Source organism: Diabrotica virgifera, chromosome 7 (genome assembly GCF_917563875.1).
Source record: "Diabrotica virgifera virgifera chromosome 7, PGI_DIABVI_V3a".
Taxonomy (NCBI): domain Eukaryota; kingdom Metazoa; phylum Arthropoda; class Insecta; order Coleoptera; family Chrysomelidae; genus Diabrotica; species Diabrotica virgifera.
The window spans coordinates 99270627-99295669 of NC_065449.1; the positions used below are offsets into that span (position 1 = coordinate 99270627).

The following is a 25043-nucleotide window of genomic DNA, read 5'->3' on the forward strand; positions in this document are numbered from 1 at the left end:
GTCAATGTCAAAATGTCAAGTTTGTTTGTGAATTTGTGATTGTTGCAAAAACATAATTTTTTAGAAACAAATTCAAACTCAAATTCGGATAAGTTTTGTCCTTATGAAGGATAGATTTGAAGTAACTAAACGTTTGCTTGTAGTGGCTTTGTTTTTGCTTTTTATTTGGACGTGTCAGCAGCTTTTTGGAGAGTAATTTTTAGTTCTTATATATAAAGTTGTTTTAGTTGTTTTTTTTTTTATATTAAAACACCTTCAAACCATCATGTCTAAACAAAAAGTATCATATTTCTTTAATCCCGATGTAGGGAATTTTCATTATGGGACAGGTCATCCCATGAAACCTCATAGACTATCTGTTATCCACAGTTTAATAATGAATTATGGTCTTCATAAACGAATGCAAATTTATAGGCCTTATAAAGCTAGTGCACATGATATGTGTAGGTTTCATTCTGATGAATACATAGGTAAGACGTACAATTTGTTAAAATAACTAATTTTTATCAGTTTTGTTTTATTAGATTTCCTACAGAAGGTAACGCCACAAAATATTCAAGCATTCACCAAACATCTTAGCCATTATAACGTAGGAGATGATTGTCCTGTCTTTTATGGGTTATTTGATTTTTGTTCAATGTACACTGGGGCTTCTTTGGAAGGAGCTATGAAGTTAAATAACAATGAGTGTGATATTGCAATAAATTGGTCAGGTAAGTGTAAATAAAACATACTATGCAAACTCTCTCTCACTTCAGCCCTGACCCTCTGAGCAGGGCTGTCTTTCACCTATTACAGGACTTAAATAGAAAAATAATTTATTTTTATTCCTTTACAGTAACATCAGATCATAATGCATATAACTCAATACACTGCACTATTTAATACTCCTTTTCATAGGACTCAGTCTGCTCGTCATTTTCCCTTGTCAAGAATGCTCAGCTTTTGCAATGACATGCTACTGGATCCATTTTGTCCAAGCATTAATATCTTCAAAAGTCAACTTGGGAGTTTAATGATTTAAATATGTGATATTTTTCATCTGTGATTACCTACTTTACAAATTTTATTGTTTAATTGTCTTTTATATATTGATTTTTTGATGTTTTTTGTACATGATCTTTACTTTTACTATTTTTTTGTATTCTTTTACAACTGGTTCTACGGTTGAAATAAATAAATAGATATTATGTATTATGAATAGATAATTAAAATAATTAGCACAAAGTAATTAGCATCCATGATTAGTCCTCATGAGTACCTATCTTAGGCTCTTTAAAGAGGCACCCTTCTAGATTTGAGTTGAGAAAAATCGTTAATCACATCTTCAAAATCTATGTTCTCGAGCATATCACATTCTATCAACATTAGCGACAAACTGTTTAATCTTTCTTAAAGCATTGTAATTCTTAATTCGGTAAAGGAGAGGTCCTCACTGCAGTTTGTTAGCATCATGCTTAAAAAGATTCTCAGTGCCATTCCTACATTAGGAATGACATCTTCAATTTTGTTTTCCTTTAAAACAGTCTGTAAACTGTCATTTAGGTATTTATTTTATTCATTTGTCTTGTGTAAATTGTATGTAATTATTATTGAGTTCTGAAACTGTTAATATATGACTTATTTAATGATTGTAATTATTGTAATTGGTATAACCGTAAATAAACTATTTATTTATTTATTTAAAAGATGATATAGGTATCCAGCATGCCCAGGGCCTACCTGGCCTGTTTAGCAAAATAAATAATATATTTTCAGTTCCAGAATACAATTAGTTCCTTCATTTTTACTTTCATTAATTTTCAAGTATTCTGTTAAATCCAGATATTCCATTTCTAATTCTTTCTTGTTTACGTCTTCATAATAGACTTTAGCAAATTCTTTGCAACTCTGTCTCAATTCTTCGGAATTCAGAGTTTTCAAGTGTAAAATAATCTAAAGTGTTGACTAATGTTTTTATACGAACTTAATCGCTGTTTTAGATGAACGCCCAGGTTATCAATTAGGGGGATAAAGGTTTCGGTTCTGATTTTTTTTTCCATTCAGTTGGACTGATGGTGCAGCGTTATCAAAAAATGTCTGGCGTGAGCTTCTACGTCTGGTTCTTTGAGATAGGTCTTTATAGTCAGATTCCAGGTATTTTTGATGAATGTCATGAATATCAAAACTTCTATAATTGTGTGACATTAAATCGTTCAATGAGTTCAACTGAAGTGTCCCTCTTTGCAAGAGTAACGATTCTAATGCAATCAGATTATGACAAATTTTGATTTTCTTGCTACTGATGGTCTTTTTTTTTTATTAAAAATACTAAATAAACTTGAAAAACTCTTGAAGATTTAGCAAAACATATTCAAACTATTCATACCAAAACAAATTTTAACTGAAATGGAGAACTGCTAACGTGTCTTCAATTTACAGTAAAATCTGCCATATCCGGATCAATGTGGCAACAGACCGATCTGGATATGAAAAAATCCGGATATCAAGACCACTTCTTTTATAGTCTCTGAAACATTTTCTCCTTCATACATTCTATTTTATTTATTTATTTATTAGCGGGTCTTACCCACTTTTAGCACAATTTACAGTTTAAAAACCTCAATAGAATTAGTCAAGTAATAAAATCCTAACATAAAAACAGTTTAAATTTAGTCTAAAAAGTGCACAGAAAAATAAAGTTAAAGTTAAAATAATAAAACAATACAACATTGATATATGAAACCGACAGGTACAAAATCATTAGTTAGTTACACGTTATTACAATATTGCTACACCTTCACATTGAAAAATTTATATCACAATTTGCTTTAACAGGCTCACAAATTTACTAAAGCTTTCATTAAAAAAATTCAAACTATCAGCATAACAGTTAGCCATTCGTGACACTCTAGCTAGGTATATAAGAATTAAGGCCAACATTGGTTCTCCTAAATGGCTGATGAAATACGTTAACTGATCTGGTGTTTCTAGTTGGAACTGCTAACAACATTGTGGAAATCAGTGAAGGACAGTCAATCATGCTTAGTGATGTTAGAAGAGAATATTCTCAAGAGAATATTCTCGGCCAGAGAATTCTCTCGAGAATATTCTTGGCAAAAATTCCATATTTTCAAAAACAGAAACAAAAATAAAAACTAGATACGGGTCAAATTATTATAATTTAAAAAATATGTAGGTATATTGTCTTTGCCAATCCCATGAAACACTATTAAGGATGTTTACAGTGTCGATATTTATTGTTTTGGTGCAATATTAACGTGCAAATATTTAGAATGGTGTTCATTTAAACAGAGAAGAACAAGTTGAGGAAACTGAGTTTGTAGATAATTTAGCAACTTTAAAATATGGTCATGAGTCGGCTGAAATAATGGCAGATTTGGCACTTTATTGGTCGAAGGAGGGATTTTTTGGAAAACCATAAGTTGTAAAATCAATTGAAAAACTAGACTTAATCATATGGTGAAAAGGTACATGTTTCGGAACAAAATGAACTAAAATAGTAGTTGATATATTAAGCATGCCTTCATCCAGTGCAGCAACTGAAAGAAGTTTCAGTACTTATGGTTTTTTTATCCACTCCTCTAAAATAAACCGACTCACTGCTAAACGGGCTCGAAAGGTAACTTTTATTGCTCACAATTTAAAATTGTTAGACGTAGACCAATCCATTACTGAGCTGGCCACTCGTGAAAAACAAAATCCCACAACTCATCAGTACATTGAAATACAGATTGTAGATGACTAGGATGAGCTAATGATAGAAATAGATTCTGAATCTGAGGTCTCATCTTTTATCATACCACATCGATTATTTGCTGTTAAGAAGAAAATTTCATTTTTTATCAAGATTTCAGTAGATGCGGACGGCAGAACCGTCCAGATACGGGGAGGTCTGGATATGACAGGTCCGGGTGTGTTGTACTGTACAAAACAAAAGATAATAAGAACAGTATATATCGTATATAATAATTATTTATCAGCTAACATAATTTTAAAATTATGCGTTAATTTTGGTGGGCAGTGTATAAATAAATAATACTTAAATCAACAATTGCAATTACAATAATTGTTGATTTAAATCTGTATTTAAATAATTATTGTGGTACCATCTCGTGTCTTTTATATCTACTAAGATAGTAAGGAATTAAGTTGTTGCAACTTATGTAAAGAATATTTATTTTGCAGGGGGATTACACCATGCCAAAAAGTTTGAAGCATCTGGATTTTGTTATGTTAATGATATTGTTATAGCTATTTTAGAATTGCTCAAGCATCATCCTAGGGTTTTGTATATAGACATTGATGTTCATCATGGAGATGGTGTTCAGGAAGCATTTTACCTAACAGATAGGGTTATGACAGTGAGTTTTCATAAATATGGAAATTATTTCTTCCCCGGTAAGTATTTATGTATATGTTTTTTATTTATACATAATAAGAAGTATTTGATACAATATTTGTATCTTTTGTTAAAGCATTGCTATTACTACTGTCTGAGTGGACATAGAACAATATTGTATAAAACTTTGTATCTATTTGAAAGCTGTGATCTTTTTATTCGTTGTGAGTTTGGCCGGTAGCGCTCTCTCGCGGTTTAAAACTTAATTTTTTTCTGGTAAAGTTGGTGTAAGGAACATATTACAAAACGAGAACAATAGATATTTATCTAGAAAAAGACAAAATTATGAACTGAAATATTATTGTAAACTGATTACTGAATGAATACACAGAATTAATAGTAAAAGTAATTATGCTTTTTTATTTTATTCAGTATGATTATAATATTTAATATATAAGTTCCTGCGACTGGATGGCTGCTTACGCTAGAGGCCATTGAGAAAAAGAAGACGTTTATCTGAAATTTAAAGGTTACCTCTGTTTTCATTCGCTGTGAGTTTCGCTGGTAGCGCTCTCTCGCGGTTTGAAACTTGTACTTTTCTGCTCAAATTGTTCAAGTTAAATGCACAAAACTACCACTAACAGCGCTGTCAAAAACTATTTAATCCCCTCTACTCATTGGCTCACAGCGAATAGTAGACACTAAATTATGTCATTGATATATGGAAATTGCCATAGCTCTCTGGAAATAGGGAACTTACACATTTTTTTCTTATTACATAATAATGTTCAGTTTTGTATAAAAATGAGATTTCCAAAATTTCACGCTTCAAAACCTCATAATAACTTAGAAGTACAAATTTAAAGTCTTCGGTATTTTAAAGTAGTTTGAACGGCCCGTGACGTCACCTAGTTTTACATTAGTTATATATATATACAAGCTGTACGCTCCCGAGGAAGCTGAAGCTGTTTTCACTTGAAGATCCTTTTTGTGGGGGATCATCCCATTCTGACTTTGGTTTTACAATTGCTGGTGTGACTTCGCTGTTTCCACTACCTTTCTCCATTCTTCTCTCTCTGTCTGATTTTGCTTCCTATATTTCTAATTTCCATACTTCTTAAGTCTTCTTCCACTTGTTGTCTCCATCTGAGTTTAGGCCTGCCTCTGGTTCTTGTACCTGGTGGTATCCATTCGGTTATAACTCTTAACGGATTGTTCTTCTCTCTTCTCATTATGTGTCCATACCATCTAATTCTCTGTGCTTTTGTTGCTCTTACTATGTTCTCTTGACCCATCCATTCTTGTATTTCGTGGTTCATCCATTGCCTTGCATCCTCTTCGTTTTCCCTCTTTGGTCCCAGAATTTTTCTCATAATTTTTCTCTCAAAAAGTTTCAGCTGCTCTTCTTCTCTTGCTGTTAATGTGAATGTCTCCAAAGCATATAGCACTATTGGTCTTATGGTCGTTTTGTAGATTTTCATTTTTGTATTTCGGCTTATCTTCTTATCTTTGAAAATTTTTTTATTTCTGTAGAATGCTTTGTTTTCTGCTTGAATTCTTCTTTTCATATCTACACTTTCATTTCTTCTGTTGACTAATACTCCCAAATATTTGAATGTTTCAACCTCTTCGAACCTGTGTGCGTCTATTGTCATTTCTGTCAGTTGCGTCTTCTTTTTTTTACTTACATTCATGTATTTTGTTTTATTTTCATTTATTTCCAGTCCTCTTAGTTTGGATTCGTTTTCTATTTCTTGAAAGGTTTTCTTTAATGCCTTTTTATCTGTTGCTACTATGGTTATATCGTCCGCATATCCAATTATTTGTACTGTATTTTTATTTATAGTTCCTGCGTTTGACAACTTTTTTATTATCTTATCTAATGATAGAATAAATAGTACAGTTGAGAGCGCATCTCCTTGTCTTACTCCATTTTTAATTTTTATTATTTCTGTTCTCTCTCTTCCGGTGTCTATTGTTGCTTGGGAATCTCGCATTGTCATTTCTATCATTCTTATAATTTTATTTGGTATTTTGCTCTCTTGTAAGTCTTGGATCATTTTTCTTCTACTTAGTTTGTCAAAAGCCTGTTTAAAGTCTAGAAAAAGTATATGTGCTTCTCCGTCGTACTCGTATGTTTTCTCTATCGCTTGTTTTAGTGTATGGATAGCATCTATCGTGGATCTTCCTTTTCTGAAACCGTACTGGTAGTCTCCTATGCTTTGTTCTGTGTATATTGTTAGTCTGTCTCTAATTATACCAGTCAGTACTTTATATGTTACATTCATTAAATTAATTGCTCGGTAGTTTTTACATATCCTGTGGTCTCCTTGTTTTGGGATTGTCACAATAATTCCTTTCTTCCATTCTTCGGGCATTGTTTCCTTATTCCATATATTCTGTATTAGTTCATAAATCTTTCTGTATAGTGCTTCACCCCCGTATTTTATAAGTTCTGCACATATTCCGTCGTCTCCCGCTGTTTTCCCGTTTTTCAGTTTGCATATTGTATCTTTTACTTCTGTATAGGTCAATTCTTCTTCTTCACCTTGTTCCGGGTTCATTATTGTTTCTCTTTCTTCTACTACATCCGTTTCTTGATACATTTCTTCGAAATACTTCTGCCATGTTTCTGCTTCTATGGCTACATTAGCTGTCCGTTTTCTACTACCTAGCTTTAAGTATTGGTACAGTGGTTTTGAATTGTGTCTCTTATTTTCTGTTTCGATCTTGTTCATAATTTCGTCTACTTTTTTATTTTTCTTTGATTTAAACAATTTCTTTGTCTTTTTCCTTTGATCTTGGTATTTTTCTCGCTCCTCTTCTTTACCTGTGCTTAGCCATTTCAATCTTGTTTTATTCTTTTCGTCCACTGCTAGTTTGCACTCTTCGTCAAACCAATTGTTTCTTCTTTCTTTTTGCATTTTTCCAACTACTTTCTCTGCTGCAGTGTTTATTCCTTGTTTGATTTTTTTCCACTGCTCCTCCATTTCTTGTTCCTCCTTGAACTGCATCTCTACATTTACTTCTTTTACAAATCTTCTTTTTGCTCCTTTATCTTTCAATTTATCTACGTCCCATCTTCCCTGTGCTTTTCGTCTTTCATTCTTTGTTGTTTTTATTTTACATTTTGCAATCACTAGCATATATGGTCCGAATCGATGTTTGCCCCTCTGTGAGATCTCACGTCATTTATCGACTGTTTGTGTGACTTTTTAATAAGTACATGGTCTATTTGATTCCCCTCCAGACTGCCTGGTCTCATCCATGTTATCTTGTGTATGTTTTTGTGTTTATATCTCGTGCTACTTATGTCCATGTTTAATGCCGCTGCTAAATTACATAATCTTTCTCCATTATTGTTTGTTGTGCTATGTAATGAGTTTTCCCCTGCAACCTCCCTAAAGCATTTTTCTTTACCTATTTGTGCGTTGAAATCGCCTATAATAATTAATATATCTTCTCCCGGGATTTTTTCGGCATTTTCTTCTAGTGTTTCATAGAACTGTTGTTTTATTAAGTCATCACTGTTTTCTGTGGGTGCATAGACATTTATTATGGACAACTTGTTCGGTTTGCTGTTTACTCTTATGTATGATAATCTTTGACTTATGGGTTTAAATTCCATAACTTTATGCCTCATTTCTCCTAACACAATAAAATCAGTTCCTCCATATCCTTGTTTTTCTTCTCCAGCATACCATACTGTATAATTTTCTTTTTCGATTTTTCCATGTCCCCCCCACCTGGTTTCTTGAATTCCTGCAATATCTATATTGTATTGTTTCAACTGTGTCGCTAGCTCTTCCATTTTTCCCTCTTCTAGCAGTGTCCTGACGTTCCATGTTCCAATTTTTTTTGTCATTTTTTTAATTCTCTTCCTTTTTTTTGTATTTTTCTTATTATTTTGAATATACCGTGACTCATTTACCTCTTCGTTTGCATTGTCTGTTTCCTTTTCATCAATCCATTCTCTTTTGTCTAGTTTTTTGGGACATTTTCAATTTCTATAAGTTTATTTTCTCTTGCATTCCATTTTAGCACTTTGTCATTTATTTCTAATTTCTGGTATCTGATTTTTACTTTTGCTCCTTTGCTTCTCTGTTGTTTTGCTATGTCTCTGATTTCTTTTTGTATCTTTGCTTCCTTGAACGTCAGCGCTGCATCCATGTATATTTCTCTACAGTCTCTTGTGTATTTGAGTTTACCTTTTTCTTGCAGTATTTTCTGTTTGTCTTCCCAGCTCTTCGTTTCTATTATACATTTCTTGTATCCTATCTTAAACGCACTTTTAACTTCTATTTTCAGTTGCAGCTCTGTTTCCATCATTTTTTGTATGTTTTCTCTTAGTCTAACTTCATCTTCCAGATCTACCTGAATTCCTATTATGATTAATTTATTGCGTATTTTTTCTTTATCGATCTTCTCTAATCTATTCTCCATGAGTGTTAACGCTTTTTTGAGTTCTTCGTTTTCTTTCTCCCATTTTTGTTCTTTTTTTTCTACTTCTCTTTTTAAATTTTCTGTTTCTGCTTTGTTTTGCTTAAGCTTCTGCTTAATATCTTCCAGTTCGTTTTTCATATCCTTGATTTCATCTTTAATCTCTGTTTTGCTTTCCAGGATATCTTCTTTAATTTCTTGCCTCATCTGGCTCAGCAATATCTTAATCTCCTCCATGTCCGTTAATATTGTACTTACTTTTTTTATGCGCGTGTCTGGAGCTTTTTTGCTTTTATGTTGCTCTTCTTTGTCTTCTTCAATCGAGCTGTCGTGCTCCGGTTTGTGTCTTTTTCCTTCTTTTTTATTTTCTTCGTTGTTCATCTATTTGTCTTGTTGTTTGTTTTCTAGACTGAAAATCTTTATCAATATAATGCGAGAAAAATATATTTTTAGTTCACTTGAAGCTTATAATATACACAAAAAATAGGAAAATGTAACCTGTGTCTAATAGTAATTATTATTATTATTATCTTCTTATTTTTAATTACGTTTTGGTAAGGTCTCAGATATTTTGCACACGCCGGCAACGTCGCAGAATATTTGGCCGTACTTCTGTTTGCTAATTTATTTATGGCTTTCAGTAATTAAATATTCATTAATGTTTAATTATACACGTTTTTGTTATATTCAATGTTTGTTGTATTTGTAACTTAAAAAAATATTGTTCTGTATAATATTATTGCATATCTCCTCTCTTACGTGCATCAAATTAACAGAAAGATGACTTACAGTTGAAATGTTGAATTCACCACACACTTTGTGAAAATTTCACCAAAAACCAATGTTTACTTCCGTACTAAAACAACTTTTTTCACCAGAGAGCAAATCAACTTGTGTTCACACCAACTTTTAACACTCGACATTAGTTATTATTATGGTTATATTTCGCTGTGTCTAGGTAAACGCTAACGTGTACGCAAATAAAAAAGTTAGGTACATACACGCGAATTAAACTTCATCAAGCCAGTGACGTCATTATTTAACGTACGCAGTGACTGTATGTTTTGGTAAATACATGCTATTTTGATATGTTTAGTGTTTGTTTGATAGAAAAATATTTGTTAAGGGAAGGGAAGCAGAACTATTCACATGTTTCAAACTTAATTGTAATAAATCAATGTATATAATAAAAGTATATATTTAGGTTAGCAAAATAAATATATGTATTTAGTTGACATGACACATACAAAATATTGCTAAAATAATTTTTATATGTAAGTTAATTATTATAATCAACTATTCTAAATGGGAAATGAGCTACAATTTAACTAAAAAAAGATTTTATTAACGTTTCGACATCCAAATCGGATGTCATTGTCAAAATACAAAAATTAGTCAGATTAAATAAATTATTAGAAAAAATTTTTTACTAAGCAAGAACATTTTTGTTTAGTTTAATAATATTTTGTATTTTGACAACGACGTCCGATTTAGACGTTGAAACGTTAATAACATCATTTTTTTTAGTTAAATTGTGGCTTAGTTTCCATTTAGAATAGTTGATTACAAAAATGCCACAAGGAAATAGCTTCATAACAAGTTAATTATTATTGTGAAAGCTTTAGGTCTTCCTTTTATTTTAATTTTGGACGGTAATACTAAATATTGTATATACTAAATTGTAACATATTGTACTATCTTGTAATACTAAATACTGTATTTCACTTATAACTAAAAAAATATATATTAATTTATAGTCTCTTAACTTTTTCATACTGTTTTAAAATGTTGTTAAACTCATTAAAACAACTAAATAATTGTCCACACTGCATAGTTAATTTAAAAACAAACACTAAACAAATAAAAAATAAGAAATCTCTTTACTAATCAATATTTAAATTAAAGTATAAACACAACGCAATTAAACAAATTCCAACACTCTGACACTAACTTTTTTATTTGCGTACACGTTAGCGTGTACCTAGACAGCGTTATATTTAGGTATATTCTTCTTTTCCTTCTTTAGTTTATTGGCCTCCACATACTTGGGTATTTGGCCAGCTCGTCGTAGGGTAATAAAGGAAAAATATTTATATTCTAATGACATTTATCGTATGTCGTTGTAATAATTACCAGTTTGTTGAGATTGGAGTTTGATACAGTTTTTGAAGGAAAGAAAAGAAGGTTTATTATTAAAAATAAAACCATTTTGTAAAAGTAAAAATTTTCTATGAATAGTTCAAACGAACAAAAACACTTTTAATGTCACATAACTGTATTTTTTACTGACGTTTATAATGTCGTAATTAATTTTGTTTACTTTTTAATGTAAAATGTAAATGCAAAACCATATGACGTCACGACGCGTTTTTTGCTGGCTGGAATAATTTGAATTTTTAATCGTCTTTAGGGGAAAAACGAAAGACAAACAAAACTTTCTTATCATTGATACATGTTTTAAATTATGTTCTGTTCTGATTTATAACATTTTTTTCCAATTTTAAATTTTATGCAAGTTCCCTATAGGGCTTTTCATCGATGGTCATTTGTTTCGAGCTTCTGTCATGTGTCACATAATATTAATATATCTACGTCATACGTTTTTGGTTTGTATCATTGGTATATGCCAATAACGTATGACGTAGATATATGAATATTATGTGACACATGATAGAGGCTCGAAACAAATGACTGTGAATGAAAAGCCCTATTGCCATAGCTCAATGTAATTATCATATAATCATTTTGGTGGAAACTTGGTTAACTTGTGATTATAGCGATGCAGAATTATCACTTATTGGTTATAATGTGTTTAGAAATGATCGCAATCCTGCTTCTACAGGAAAACTAGGGGTGGAGGTGTGTTGATTGTTGTTAAAAATGACATAAGTGCGCAGAAAGTGATAATCCCTGATTGTGAAGTAGAACAAATTTTTGTATCACTGAAAATTAATAATAAGTGCATAGTTATGGGTGGAGTTTATATCCCTCCTGTATCCGACCTAAATGTATACATGTTACATTGCAGTTCAGTTGAATATGTTATGGAGAAGTGTGGAAACTTGGTACTGTGTGGTGATTATAATTTACCAAATGCTTCCTGGAGTAATGACAACTTTGGATTAAATGTTGAATGTCCTGATGACTCTCCTGCTGTGTATTTGGCAAATTCTTTTGGTTATTTTAACATGTTTCAAATAAACACTTTACCTAACAGTCGTAATGTCTTTCTAGATTTAGTATTTACAAATTTAAACAATGTTGATGTAGTTATTCCACTTGATTCGCTATTTGATAATAGTATCCATCATTCGCCTACAGTTGTAGAATTAACTGGTTTTGAAAAGCCTTATCAACTGAACTACGAGGAATTTTATTATGATTTTAAAAATGCAAATTATGTCGGATTAAATGATTACTTCGAAAGTATTAATTGGGACTTACTTTTTTCAGATGATGTGAATTACAGCTTAGCAGTATTTTATGATTTTATGTATACAGGTTTTGACTTATTTGTTCCGATCAAAAAATTTAAAACAAGTTCGTTTCCGATTTGGTTTAATGGTAAATTAAGGAAGTTGATATATTTAAAAAAGAAAATACATAAGCACAAATACATAAGTACAAATTATTTGGTAGAAGGGATGATTATTTAAGATTTTCTCAGTTAAGAAATGAATGTAAACAAGTCTCCTCTCAATGTTATAGTAACTATTTGAATAATATTAAGAATGGGATTTTATCTAATCCTCGACATTTTTGAAAGTATATCAATAATAAACGTAAAAGTTATAATCTGCCATCTAATATGTTCTACAGTGATAGTACAGGTGATAATGCTCAAGACGTAGTTAATTTATTTAGTAATTTTTTCCCAACTACATATTCTAATTCTAAAGTTAATCAGATCCCAATTTTTAACTATCAGCAGAGTGTAAATGTGAATAATTATAGTATTGAGCTCTCAGATATAATTGATAGTGTTTTAATGATGCCTTGGAAATTATTGCTTGGACCAGATTATTTACCAACTTATGTTCTCAAGCATTGCATTTTTACTCTCGTAAAACATATCTGCTACTTATTTAATTCCTCATTGAGTAATGGCATCTTTCCTGATTTTTGGAAAACTAGTTATTTAACACCAATTTTTAAGTCTGGTAATAAAAATGATGTTGAAAATTATCGAGCGGTTTGTAACCAATCTGTATTACCCAAACTTTTTGAGTGTCTTGTAAATAACTTTTTGACATGGAATTCTAAAGATATAATTGATGTTAGACAACATGGCTTTTGTAAAGGTAAGTCTACACGCACGAACTTAATATTGTATACTAATTTCATTGCTAATCCAGTTGAACAGAAGGGTCAGGTTGACGCTATCTACACAGACTTCTCTAAAGCCTTCGATAGAGTTAACCGTGATCTGCTTATTGCTAAATTAAAAGGCTATGGATTTGGAGGTAAAGTAATTGAGTGGATAGGTAGTTATATATCTGGCAGATGTCAGTATGTTAAATATGGAAATTGCTTATCTCAACAAGTATCTGTAACCTCAGGAGTTCCTCAGGGGTCTCATATTGGGCCTCTCTTATTTAATATATTTGTTAATGATATATCCTCAGTGATTAAAAGTAGTAAATTTCTAATGTTTGCTGGTGACCTTAAAATATTTCGAATAGTAAATAACCTAGTTGACGCCTCTTTGTTACAGAATGATATTAAAAGTTTAGCTAGTTGGTGTGAGGTAAACATGCTATACTTAAATATAAAAAAATGTTTTAAAATTACTTTTGGAAGATCAAGAGAGTTTGTAAATTATGATTATTGTATAAATAATGTACCATTAGAGGCACGCCATAATATTATTAAGGATTTAGGTATAAATTTTGATTCTAAATTAACTTTTAAATATCGCATTAACGAAACTTCAGCTAAAGCTTTAAAAATGTTGGGTTTATTCTAAGAAACTGTAATCAGTTTTCAGTACAAACTTTAAAAATGTTATACTTTAGTTTAGTCCGATCAGTTTTGGAGTATGGTTCTCTCATTTGGTCTCCTTCATATAACAGTGACATCTACAGTATAGAGAGAGTTCAGAATAAATTCTTGAGGGTTTGTGCTTACAAGATTGGTTTTATTAGACAGCAATACAGTAGAACGTCGATAATCCGGACGTCAAAAATCCGGACCGTCAATACTCCGGATTTGTATCTAGCAAAAATATCTGATTCTTTTAAAATAAATTAAGAACTTGCTGCGAAAAACGAATCTCTACCGCAGTTCAAAAATATTTTACACATTTTTTAAAAGCCCAAATAGTGTCTGATGTTTTTACTGTACACATGCTGCTATTATAAATTAATTACAATACAGTGTTTAAACATAAAAAATGTTTTGATTAATTTCACCTCTAGACACTTTACTGTACAAGAGAAAACATAAAATTTTAAAACGTTTGTTGTACTTTAATGTGTATACTGGCCTTTTTTGAGGTAATTTCGATAATCCGGATAATTTGATAATCCGGATGAGGTCCGGTCCCAATTAATCCGGATTACTGACGTTCTACTGTACACATATGATGATATACTGTCAATACTAAATATCTCACCACTACATCATAGAAGGTGTCAAGCGGATTTGTTTCCTTTTTAAGATTATAAATGGATATGTTCAAGATTCAGAGTTACTAAGTTTAATAAGTTTTAATGTTAATACTAGAAGAACTCGTAACACTGAGATTTTCAACATTCCATTCCACACTACAAATTATGGTCAAAATGAACCCATTACAAGAATTTTACGAACTGCCAATGAGCACAGCAATAGTTTAGAGTTATTTAGAATATCTATAGCAACATTTAAGAAATCAGTTGAGAGCTTTTGAGCATTATTTAATAACTTAAGCTACTACTTTTATTGAATGTTGTTTAATTTTAATTTTTGGTTTGTTTTTTTAACGCAACCTATTGAACCTATGCTTTGTAAAGGTTGATGTCGTATTTTTGTAACAATGGTATATTCGTAAAATAAATAAATAAAAAATGATATAATTATTAAGCGACTATTACAATTTCTTATTCATTTTTAGGAACAGGAGACATGTATGAAATAGGAGCAGAAAGCGGAAGATATTACTCTGTTAATGTACCTTTAAAAGAAGGAATTGATGATGCCAGTTATTGGCAGGTATTTAAGCCAGTCGTGTCTGCTGTTATGGATTTCTATCAACCGTCCGCAATAGTATTACAATGTGGAGCTGATTCTTTAGCTATGGATAGGTATAATTAATATAATTACTTGTAGTCTAAGATCCGAATCTATGTAGGTCGACATTCACCCATCTGCTTTCAGGATGAAACATTTTTTTATTAAATTTCGTACATAGACAAATATGACTTACATGGGTTGTCTATCAAAATCTTGTCATAGGTATCCTTAAAGAGGAGGCTTAGGGTGTGGAATCAACATTTCAAACACATTTTTGTGAATTTTTTTTGCAAGTATGGTAGAATTATTTCATTTTTAAATTAAAACCTTCCGCAACTAACATAGGTTTTCTGAACATTAAAGCTAACATCGAGTCTCAGAGACCGACATAAAAAAATGTTTCCATTGACACACTTTCAAGTGTAGGATTGTGTTTACTCCTTGAATGAGTAAAATTAAACATAAATGATACCTATTTTTAAATTATTAAACCTCTTTAACATTAGCAAAGTACCAAAGAAAATAAAACAATCACATAACATCTGATTTGTCAAAAACAACCTCAATATTTCCATTGCTGTTTTCTTGTACCTAGGTTCACTTTTTACTCCTGGCAATTGGGTTACTAAATTATCAGCACTTGTTTTCACGGTCTTTCGTTAATCTAAATATTTTTTTCATCGAGTAGATCATGAGTCCAACATGGGTCTCTGAGACAAGATTTGCCGATAATTGCATAATTAGTTGACACTGAAGACTCAAACTTCAATACTAAAAACAGGCAGCTTCTGATGGCGGCGAAGATTCATAACGAACGATTTGGATATAATCGTAAAAACTGTAAGTGGTCCGTCTCACAGACCCAATGTTAGTCGCGGAAGGTTAAATAAGAATATTCAGTACAATTCGTAGAATATCCAGAAAAAATTCAATGAAAAATATTGAGAAATAAGCCAACAGTGGCAAATTTTTAAAGGCACCTCAAAAAACAGTGGATTTTGCGATGGACATCAGAACTCATCATTGGATCATGTAAAACAAATAATTCAAAAAGGTTTTATTAGCTTATGAGCTTCTCAAGGTAACGCTGTCGAGTTTTTTAGTCTTATCGATTTTTGACTTTTCGCTATCACTCAGAAGTCACAACAACGATTTTTTTTGCAAAAAAGTGTGAAAATCAACATATTTCTTATTGTTAAACAAAAAATATCTCGACAGCGTTACCTCACAAAATGTCTAAAGAAAATATATACAAAATTCCAGGTGGATAGGTCAAGTAGTTTTTGAGTTACCTACAATGTCTACAGTCTACAGCCTTTGAAAAAAGCAGTTTTGAGAAAAACGCGTTTAAAGTTTTGTAAACATTTATTTTCAATTTCTTTTTTGTTTTTCAAATCGTAAAATGATGCACACCGGAATATGTTTTTGAATCGAGGAGTAATTTACAAAAGAGAATGGAAACAGATGTTGACCATTGCTCACAACATTCAAGCACACTGGCGCGAACCTGCTGCAAAGTGAGTTGAAGTTGAAGGTAGGGATATTCAACATGCTTTATTTTCGGTAATTTTTTCAATGAATTTGAAATTTTCAGAGAGTGTTCTTACGGTTATGTACTTTCATATAAAATAATAAAAGAAATCGAAAATTTTTAAATTTTCAAAGCCCCCTTAATTAAAGAAAATACTTTGTTTAGTAAGTTTCACCCATTTGTTTACTAATCAAATTTTATTGAAACTAAAAGTTTGAAACACATCAAATAGGCCTATGATGTATTGCCTACGTGTTCACGTTCATGGCTATCGGGCAAGCAGTGTAAACAGTTAAGCAAATGTAGGTGATTGCACCCATCTGTTTACCGATCAAAATATATATCAAAATAAAGATTGTTTTCAGTTTTCATTGTTTCAGTTTCAGTTTTCATTGTTTTCAGTCTGGTGGGATGTAGAGTAACATTATGTTGTTTTATATGCCATTAGATTGAAAACTTAGTCTTTTGCTAGCAGGGACTGCACGCTGGGGTTTGTTTTGGTTGGATCAGGGAGAGCAGCATATATGCCTCCTGATGAGAGACTAATAAGTTTCGAAACCGGTAGGGGTGCTTGCAGCACTCTCTGATTGGACTGGAATATGATGCGACTGTATTTTCGTTTTGCAACGAAATTGAAAATGGTTATTCATTTTTGATTTACATGTTTACTCTGATTGGAGTACGAATGGAACCATTCTCGTTGGAACTTTACCGCGCTGAGCAGATGGGACGTGAATTATAAATTGTAAAATTCCCTCATCTTCCTTAGTCTCAGCATCCGTTATGGCTTGCAAATTGTAGAAGCCTCGGAGGTGTAACCAGAGAAGGTTCCCATTGTTTTCAGTCTGGTAGGATGTAGAGTAACATTGTTTTATATGCCATTAGATTGAAAACTTAGTATTTTGCTAGCAGTTGCCCCTAGGGCATCTATGCCATTTTGTTCGTTGCAATCCGTGGCTGCACGCCGGGGTTTGTTTTGGTTGGATCAGAGAGAGCAGCATATGTGCCTCCTGATGAGAGACTAATAAGTTACGAAACCGGTAGAGGTGCTTGCTGCAGTCTCTGATTGGACTAGAATATGGTGCGGCTGTATTTTCGTTTTGCAACGAAATTGAAAATGGTTATTCATTTTTGATTTACATGTTTACTCTGATTGGAGTACGAAGGGAACCATTCTCGTTGGAACTTTACCGCGCTGAGCAGATGGGACGTGAATTATAAATTGTACAATTGCCTCATCTTCCTTAGTCTCAGCATCCGTTATGGCTTGCAAATTGTAGAAGCCTCGGAAGTATAACCAGAGAAGGTTCCCATTGTTTTCAGTCTGGTGGGATGTAGAGTAACATTATGTTGTTTTATATGCCATTAGATTGAAAACTTAGTCTTTTGCTGGCAGTTGCCGCTAGGGCATCTATGCCATTTCGTTCGTTGCAATCCGTGACTGCACGCCGGGGTTTGTTTTGGTTGAATCAGAGAGAGCAGCATATGTGCCTCCTGATGAGAGACTAATAAGTTTCGAAACCGGTAGAGGTGCTTGCTGCACTCTCTGATTGGACTAGAATATGGTGCGGCTGCACTTTCGTTTTGCAACGAAATTGAAAATGGTTATTCATTTTTGATAAAGATTATTATTGAAGACTCTTAAATGATATTAAATAATTAAATTTTAATATCAAAGGCGTTGGTATAGTGTTGAATATCCCTATCTTCAACTTGCTTTGCAGTAGGTTCGCGCTTGAGCGTAGTGAGAAATTTGCCACACGACATATTTTTCCTAAAAGTTTTTTTTTGAATATTCTATGAATTGTACCGAATAGGCTTATTTAATTAAAAATAAAATAATTCTATCATACTTTCAAAAAATATTCACAAAAATGTGCTTCAATCATTCCTCCCCTCCATAAACCAAATGGTGAATGGACTCGTTCCAACAAACAAAAAGCGGACGTCTTTGCTGAACATCTTACGAGTGTATTTCAAACCGAGCCACCAGACCCTGATGAAGAAGTGCAAGAACTAATTAGCGCAGCATGTCAAATGTCCCAATCAAAAGTTTTACTCCTATAGAAGTCAAGAAAGAAATAAACAAACTCAACTCACGAAAGGCTCCAGGTTATGACTTAATCTCGGCACAAGTACTAAAACAACTTCCTCGTAAGGCCATTATTATGCTAACAGTAATATTTAATAGCATGCTAAGTTTATCATACTTTCCAAAAATATGGAAATTTGCAGAAATCATAATGATCCTTAAGCCAGGCAAAGCGCCCAATGAAGTAACATCGACCCATCAGCCTACTCCCAATCGTTAGCAAAGTTTTTGAAAGATTGCTGCTACAAAGAATATACGCAGATCATGAATTCCTTCTGGAAGTAGAACATCAGTTTGGTTTTCGGGAAAACCACTCTACTACACAACAAGTCCATCGAATATTAAATGAAATATCAAAAACTCTCGAAGAAAAGAAATACTGCAACGCTGTATTCCTAGATATCTCACAAGCGTTTGACAAAGTTTGGCACAGAGGTCTGCTTTACAAAGTAAAATTAGCACTATCTAGTAACTATTTCCTCCTAATCAAATCCTACTTATCAAATAGATATTTCAGTAAAATTCAAAGACCAACAATCCAACATCTGTCCTATTAACTCCGGAGTTCCGCAAAGTAGTGTTCTCGGGCCGCTGCTTTTTTCACTCTATATAGCCGATATACCAGAGTCTCATAATACTACGATCGCTTCCCTTGTTGATGACGTAGCAATACTCGCTGTAAATGAAGATCACATACAAGCCTCACAAGACCTGCAACACCATTTGGACATACTCAGTGAGTGGTACACAAAATGGCGAACAAAAGTAAATAAAACAAAATCATCTCAAATAATGTTTACAAACCGTCACAACACATGCCCACCTGTAAGAATGGAAAATGTACGAATACCAACAGTAACAGACGCTAAATACCTTGGCCTCCATCTTGACCAACGTCTTACTTGGAAAAAACATATACAGACGAAAAGAAGACAACTAGACTTGAAATTTCGGCAAATGTATTGGCTCCTTGGACGCAGATCAAAACTCAACATCCAAAACAAAATTCTTCTGTACAAAACAATACTCAAACCTATTTGGTACTACGGACTACACCTCTGGGGCTGTGCAAAGTCAACATCACTCAATATCATCCAAATATTTCAGTCTAAAGTTCTAAGATCAATAGTGGATGCACCATGGTATGTAACTAATCAAACACTTCACGAAGACTTAAATATACCTTTCATCAGAGAAGAAATCCATCGAGCATCTGAATCACAGAACGAGCGTACTATTCACCATGACATGAGTTAGTAAGGGAATTATTCCATAATGGCCCTGCCACAAGGAGACTAGATCGAACCTGGCCTCAGGACCTATTTTAAAACTTAAACATAAATACTCGTAGAATAAGATGAGACATCATTGGAAGTCTCTTCTTCATGCCCAAAAACATGGAACAAATTTACTTAATACTCTTTTATTGATGTAGATTGTAAATACATAAACATAATTACATAAAAAAAACAAAAATGTGCTTGAAATGTTGATTTCGAACCTTACGCCCCCTTAAGGATAGCTATGACAAGATTTTGATAGGCAACCCATGCAAGTCATATTTTTCTATGTACGAATTGTAATAAAAAAAAATGTTTCATCGGGAAAGCAGATGGGTGAAGGTCGACATAGATTCGGATCCCATACTTTAATGTGATATCACAAAGAAAATCGGCACAAAATGATAAACTGTGTCATATATTTATCTATGTTTTAGATTAGGTTGTTTTTCTTTAAGTACAAAGGGCCATGGGGAATGTGTCAAATTTGTTAAAAATTTGAATGTGCCCACTTTGGTTGTGGGGGGAGGAGGTTATACATTAAGAAACGTAGCTCGTTGCTGGACTTACGAAACATCGTTATTGGTTGACGAACAAATATCAAATGAATTACCTTTTACTGAATATTTGGAATTTTTCGCTCCTGATTTTACATTGCATCCCGAAGTAGTGACCAGGCAAGATAATGCAAATAGCAAGCATTATTTAGAAGCAATTACAAAGTAAGCAATTTTGATTTTATTTATCAAACTTATTCGCTCCGTGCATGACTGACGCGACACCTAGCGTCGTCACCTGGCATTTTTGGAGACAACAATTTGAAGTTAAGCATATGATAAATACATATTGTGAAGTTGAAAATTATTAATAATAAGTCTTTAAACGATATTTTTCCAATTTATGTATATAAAATGGATGTAGTATTAAGAATTGGGTTTCTAAAAATTCATTACAATTTATCTTTTCAACCCCAAAGGGAATAAAAGGGAAACAGCTGTCCTCGTTTTTAAACTACGAGAAGTAATTCAATTTTACCGCGCTATAATGCTTGTTTGTAATTGGTCCAACCGCTAAATTACTCCACTAAATTTACTTTGTTCCAACTGCTAAATTACTCCACTAAATTATAAAATTTTGATATTATTAACATTTACGAAATTTTGACACTATTGACTTTTAAATTTCTTAGGTACTACTACTACTATCGGTTTACAGCGTTCTCCGACGCCTTCCGACTCCTAACCGCCATTCTTCTCTGTTTAACCATAGACCTGGAGGGATTTCTCTTTCCTCTAGTTCTTTTTCAATTCCCTCCCTCCAGCTTCTTCTCGGCCTTCCTCTTTTCTTCTCCCTTGTGGTGTCCGTGCCAAAATCTGTTTAGGGATCCTGTCATCTGGCATTCTCTGTACATGGCCGTACCATACCAGTTGTTTTGTTTTTATGTCATCAATTATTGTATGTGTTACTTTCATCATTTCTCGTATTCTCTCGTTCGGTATCCGATCTCTTCTTGATTTGCCTGCTGCTCTTCTCCAGAAGTCCATTTCTGTTACTAGTAACATTTTCTGCGCTCTTTGTTTCAGTGGCCAAACTTCACTGCCATATGTGATTATACTTTTAAGTATGCTATTGTATATGAGCTGTTTGTTCGCTTTAGATATTGTCTGGTCCCACAGAATGCCGTTCATCATGGATATGGCTTTTCTACCCTGCATGTTTCTGTCTTTTATAGCAGCATCGAGTGTTCCATCTTGAGTTATCTTCATGCCCAGGTACTTGTATTCATCGCAGTGTTTAATTTCTACCCCATCGTCTAATGTAATGGACTGCTTTGTTCCTCCAATACACATGGCTTCAGTTTTCTTAATGTTGACTTCGAGACCCCATTTGTTATATTCTTCTATTAGCTTCCGCGTCATGTAATTTAAGTCGTCATGATCTTGAGCAATCAGAATTTGATCATCAGCGAAACATAAAGTGTATAGTGTTGTGTCGTCATTGAGAGGTATTCCCATGCCATTACATTTTCTTTTCCACAGCTTGAGTGCTTGTTCCAGATAAATTTTAAAAAGGGTAGGCGAAATACAACAACCCTGCTTCAATCCTTTCGTGACCTTAAATCCCTCAGACATCCTTGATCCAGTTTTAATTTTTGCAGTCGTTCCATTATACAGACTTTGGACTGCTTTGATAAGACCATGTTTAATGTTGGTTTGATGTAGGGTTGACCGACCATAGTTTGCTGAGGGGCACACTGTCATATGCTTTTTGTAAGTCTACGTATACCAGGTGAACTTCTTTATTGACGGCTGTTTTTCTCAATAACTTGCGTAATAGAGTACAGGTGGTCTACTGTGGACCACCCAGCTCTAAAGCCAGCTTGCTCCTCTGCTTCGTAATCTCTATAGTCATTTTCTATTTTGTTCTTAATAAGTTTCCCATACATCGTACTTATTGTGCTCTTTACCGCAATTCCTCTGTAATTTTCACATTGATCCTTGCTGCCCTTTTTGTGGATTGTTGACATGATAGATAATTTCCATTCTTTTGGTAATTCGGCACCGTTTAAGCAATCTTGCAAAAGTTTTCTTAGTAACTCTCTGTACTTCTTCTACCTCCTATGTAGTGTTGATTTTTTGGCAGTTCTTTTCCCATGATTCGTTCTTTTTTTGAGTTATCTTCTTTCTTATTTTGGCTTGGGCTTCTTTGTAAATTATTTTATCGTTGTCTGTTTTTGTTGATAGGAACGTTGGGTATTTCCGACGTTTATCTGTAATTTCCTTTTCTACTTCTTCATCCCACCAGTACGGTTTTATTCCTTTATGGCTTTCGTCACATTTCCCCAGTGCTTCTTCTGCTGCCAAATGAATGGACTTTTTGATGTGTTCGTAGTGTTCTTCGGTATTTTCAAAACTACCACTTTCTAATTTTTCATATAAACGTTTTTTATACAATAGCTTTACACTCTCATGGTTTAGACTGTATAGATTGTACCGTACTTGTTTTATTAACTGATTTGACTCGATGTGCTCTTTTTCTTTTTCATATCTGTTTGGGAATACCGCTTTAACTTTTAGCAGATGATGATCGGTGCCACATGATGGCCCTCTGGCTGATCGCACATCTTGTATTTTAATTGTAGTTCTCTGTCTTACAACGCTATAATCTATTATAGATTTCAGATTTCTGGTCTGTTGTATCCAGGTGTACTTATGATTATCACGGTGTGGATAAAATCCATTTAATATTTTTAAGTTATTTTGTGTGCATGTTGATATTAATTTGGTTCCATTATCGTTTCTGGTATTTTCACCGTGTGCTCCTACCACTTTGTTGTTAAATTTCCGTCCAACTCTGCTATTGAAGTCTCCTAGAAGTATGATCTCTCTAGATGTTCCTACTTTTATAATTTCATCGTTCAGTTGTTCGAAGAATGCATCTTTATTGTTGATCAATGCGTCCTCATTAATGCCATATACTCCTAGTATGGCTATTCTGCTTCCTTTTATCGTGATGTTCATTTTTATAAACCTCTGATTAATTGCTTCCCAAGAGGTAATATATCTTCTTACTTAAAGTTTTGCGAATAACAATAGCAACTACTTGTTGTGCTCTTTGTAATGTGCTCTTTGTTGTGCTCTTTTTTAAAATTTTTGTGCTCTTTGGTCTTTAGTTACTCCACTATAGAACATGTCATAGTGACCCCGCTTTTCGGAACCACTACGCTTCTTTTTAGTTTCCGTAAGCACCGCGATATCTATCTCTGCATTTTTGAGTTCTGACATGACTTCTGTTGTTTTTCGGGAGATACCTTGCACATTCCATGTACAAAAATTCATTAACCGTTTTCTTTGCAGTTTTCGTCTACTGTGTTTCCAATCTTGTGCTCCGAGGCTTTGGTTAGGCTTTTTAACATTGTACGTGTTTTCTAAGTACCGAGGAGTTAGCTCGGTGCCTTAACCCCCAACCTGGAGGGCCAGGGATTTTACATCGGAGTATCCTTCTCCTATGCGAGTTGCTTCCACTACAGCTAGAGAGTCCCACCTACCCTGATCTTATACTATCCCTAAAATCAAGGGTTGCCAGCTCCGCCACACCAAAAAGTAGTCTTCGTCGCCTTGGATGCCGTTCTGGACTTCATCCGTAACCCTGGACAAGGGACCCTTAGCAGGTGCTAGCTTCTCGGGTCAAGAAGCTCCTGGAATCTGCGGACGGCAGGGATTGATTCACTTTCCCTGATAGGACTATCCAATAGAATCCAAAGGACTCTAAAGGAGTTCCTACCCGCTACCAAATTTCTTAGGTTAATTATATAAATTCTTTGTGATTTATGAGTTATTTTTTTAATGTTCAGATTTTTAATCTGCATTTATATAAAAAAACTGTTGTTTTTAAAACTCCTTAGCAAATTGTTATTAGTCTTATAAGTTGTCGGATACAGATTACTGGATTACCGTCTACATTGTCAAACAAAAAAGAAGATGAATCAGGTGATTTTTATAGTGACATTATTTGGTGTGAATCTGTCTTTTGAATTTGTTCATCCTATTTTAAAATTTTCTCTAGTTTATTTGTCATTATTGGAGATCTATAGAAATTATGCTTACTGTTTTGTGCATTATTAGCTTATTTAAATACTTACGCAACATTTATTTACCATTTTTGATAAAATCGCCAAAATTGTCATATTTCGCCGCTACGGACGTTGACATCGTTTTGTGTATCCCCACCATGGTAATGCACGGAGCGAATAGTGGCTATTGGTTAACCAATAAATCTAAACAACAATTAAATAAACCAAGAACAATCTAAACAAACTAAAAAAAAAAAAAATCGAAAACATTGCTGAAAGATAATGGACCTTGATCAACAATAATTGTATTTTTAGGTTGCAGTTATTTTTTTGTTAAAATTTAAATGTATGTAATATGTTGATTGATGGAGTAGATTTTCATAATAACATTCAATTTACTTATGCATTAGAAGAAAACGAAAGATTACTTTTCTATATTTAAGTTACCAACTGATAACTACTAACGGCCGGTTTCACAAAGTAAAGTTAACTTGTGGTTAAGAGATAACCAGAGGTTCCCCCATTATAATATATTGGAGTTACCTCTGGTTATCTCTTAACTTTACTTTGTG

The 25043-nt window shown here is 33.2% G+C and overlaps 1 protein-coding gene across 1 annotated transcript in view; it reads left to right on the forward strand.

Moving 5' to 3' along the window:
• Positions 1–25043, forward strand: part of LOC126888864 (histone deacetylase 3) — a 30866-nt gene continuing 5823 nt past the window's right edge. Inside the window, exons 1-5 of the mRNA XM_050657292.1 lie at positions 1–470; positions 525–713; positions 4189–4401; positions 14877–15066; positions 20336–20620. Of these exons, the coding sequence (XP_050513249.1) occupies positions 266–470; positions 525–713; positions 4189–4401; positions 14877–15066; positions 20336–20620 (1082 nt within the window). The 5' untranslated portion in view covers positions 1–265. The remainder of the gene's footprint in view (positions 471–524; positions 714–4188; positions 4402–14876; positions 15067–20335; positions 20621–25043) is intronic.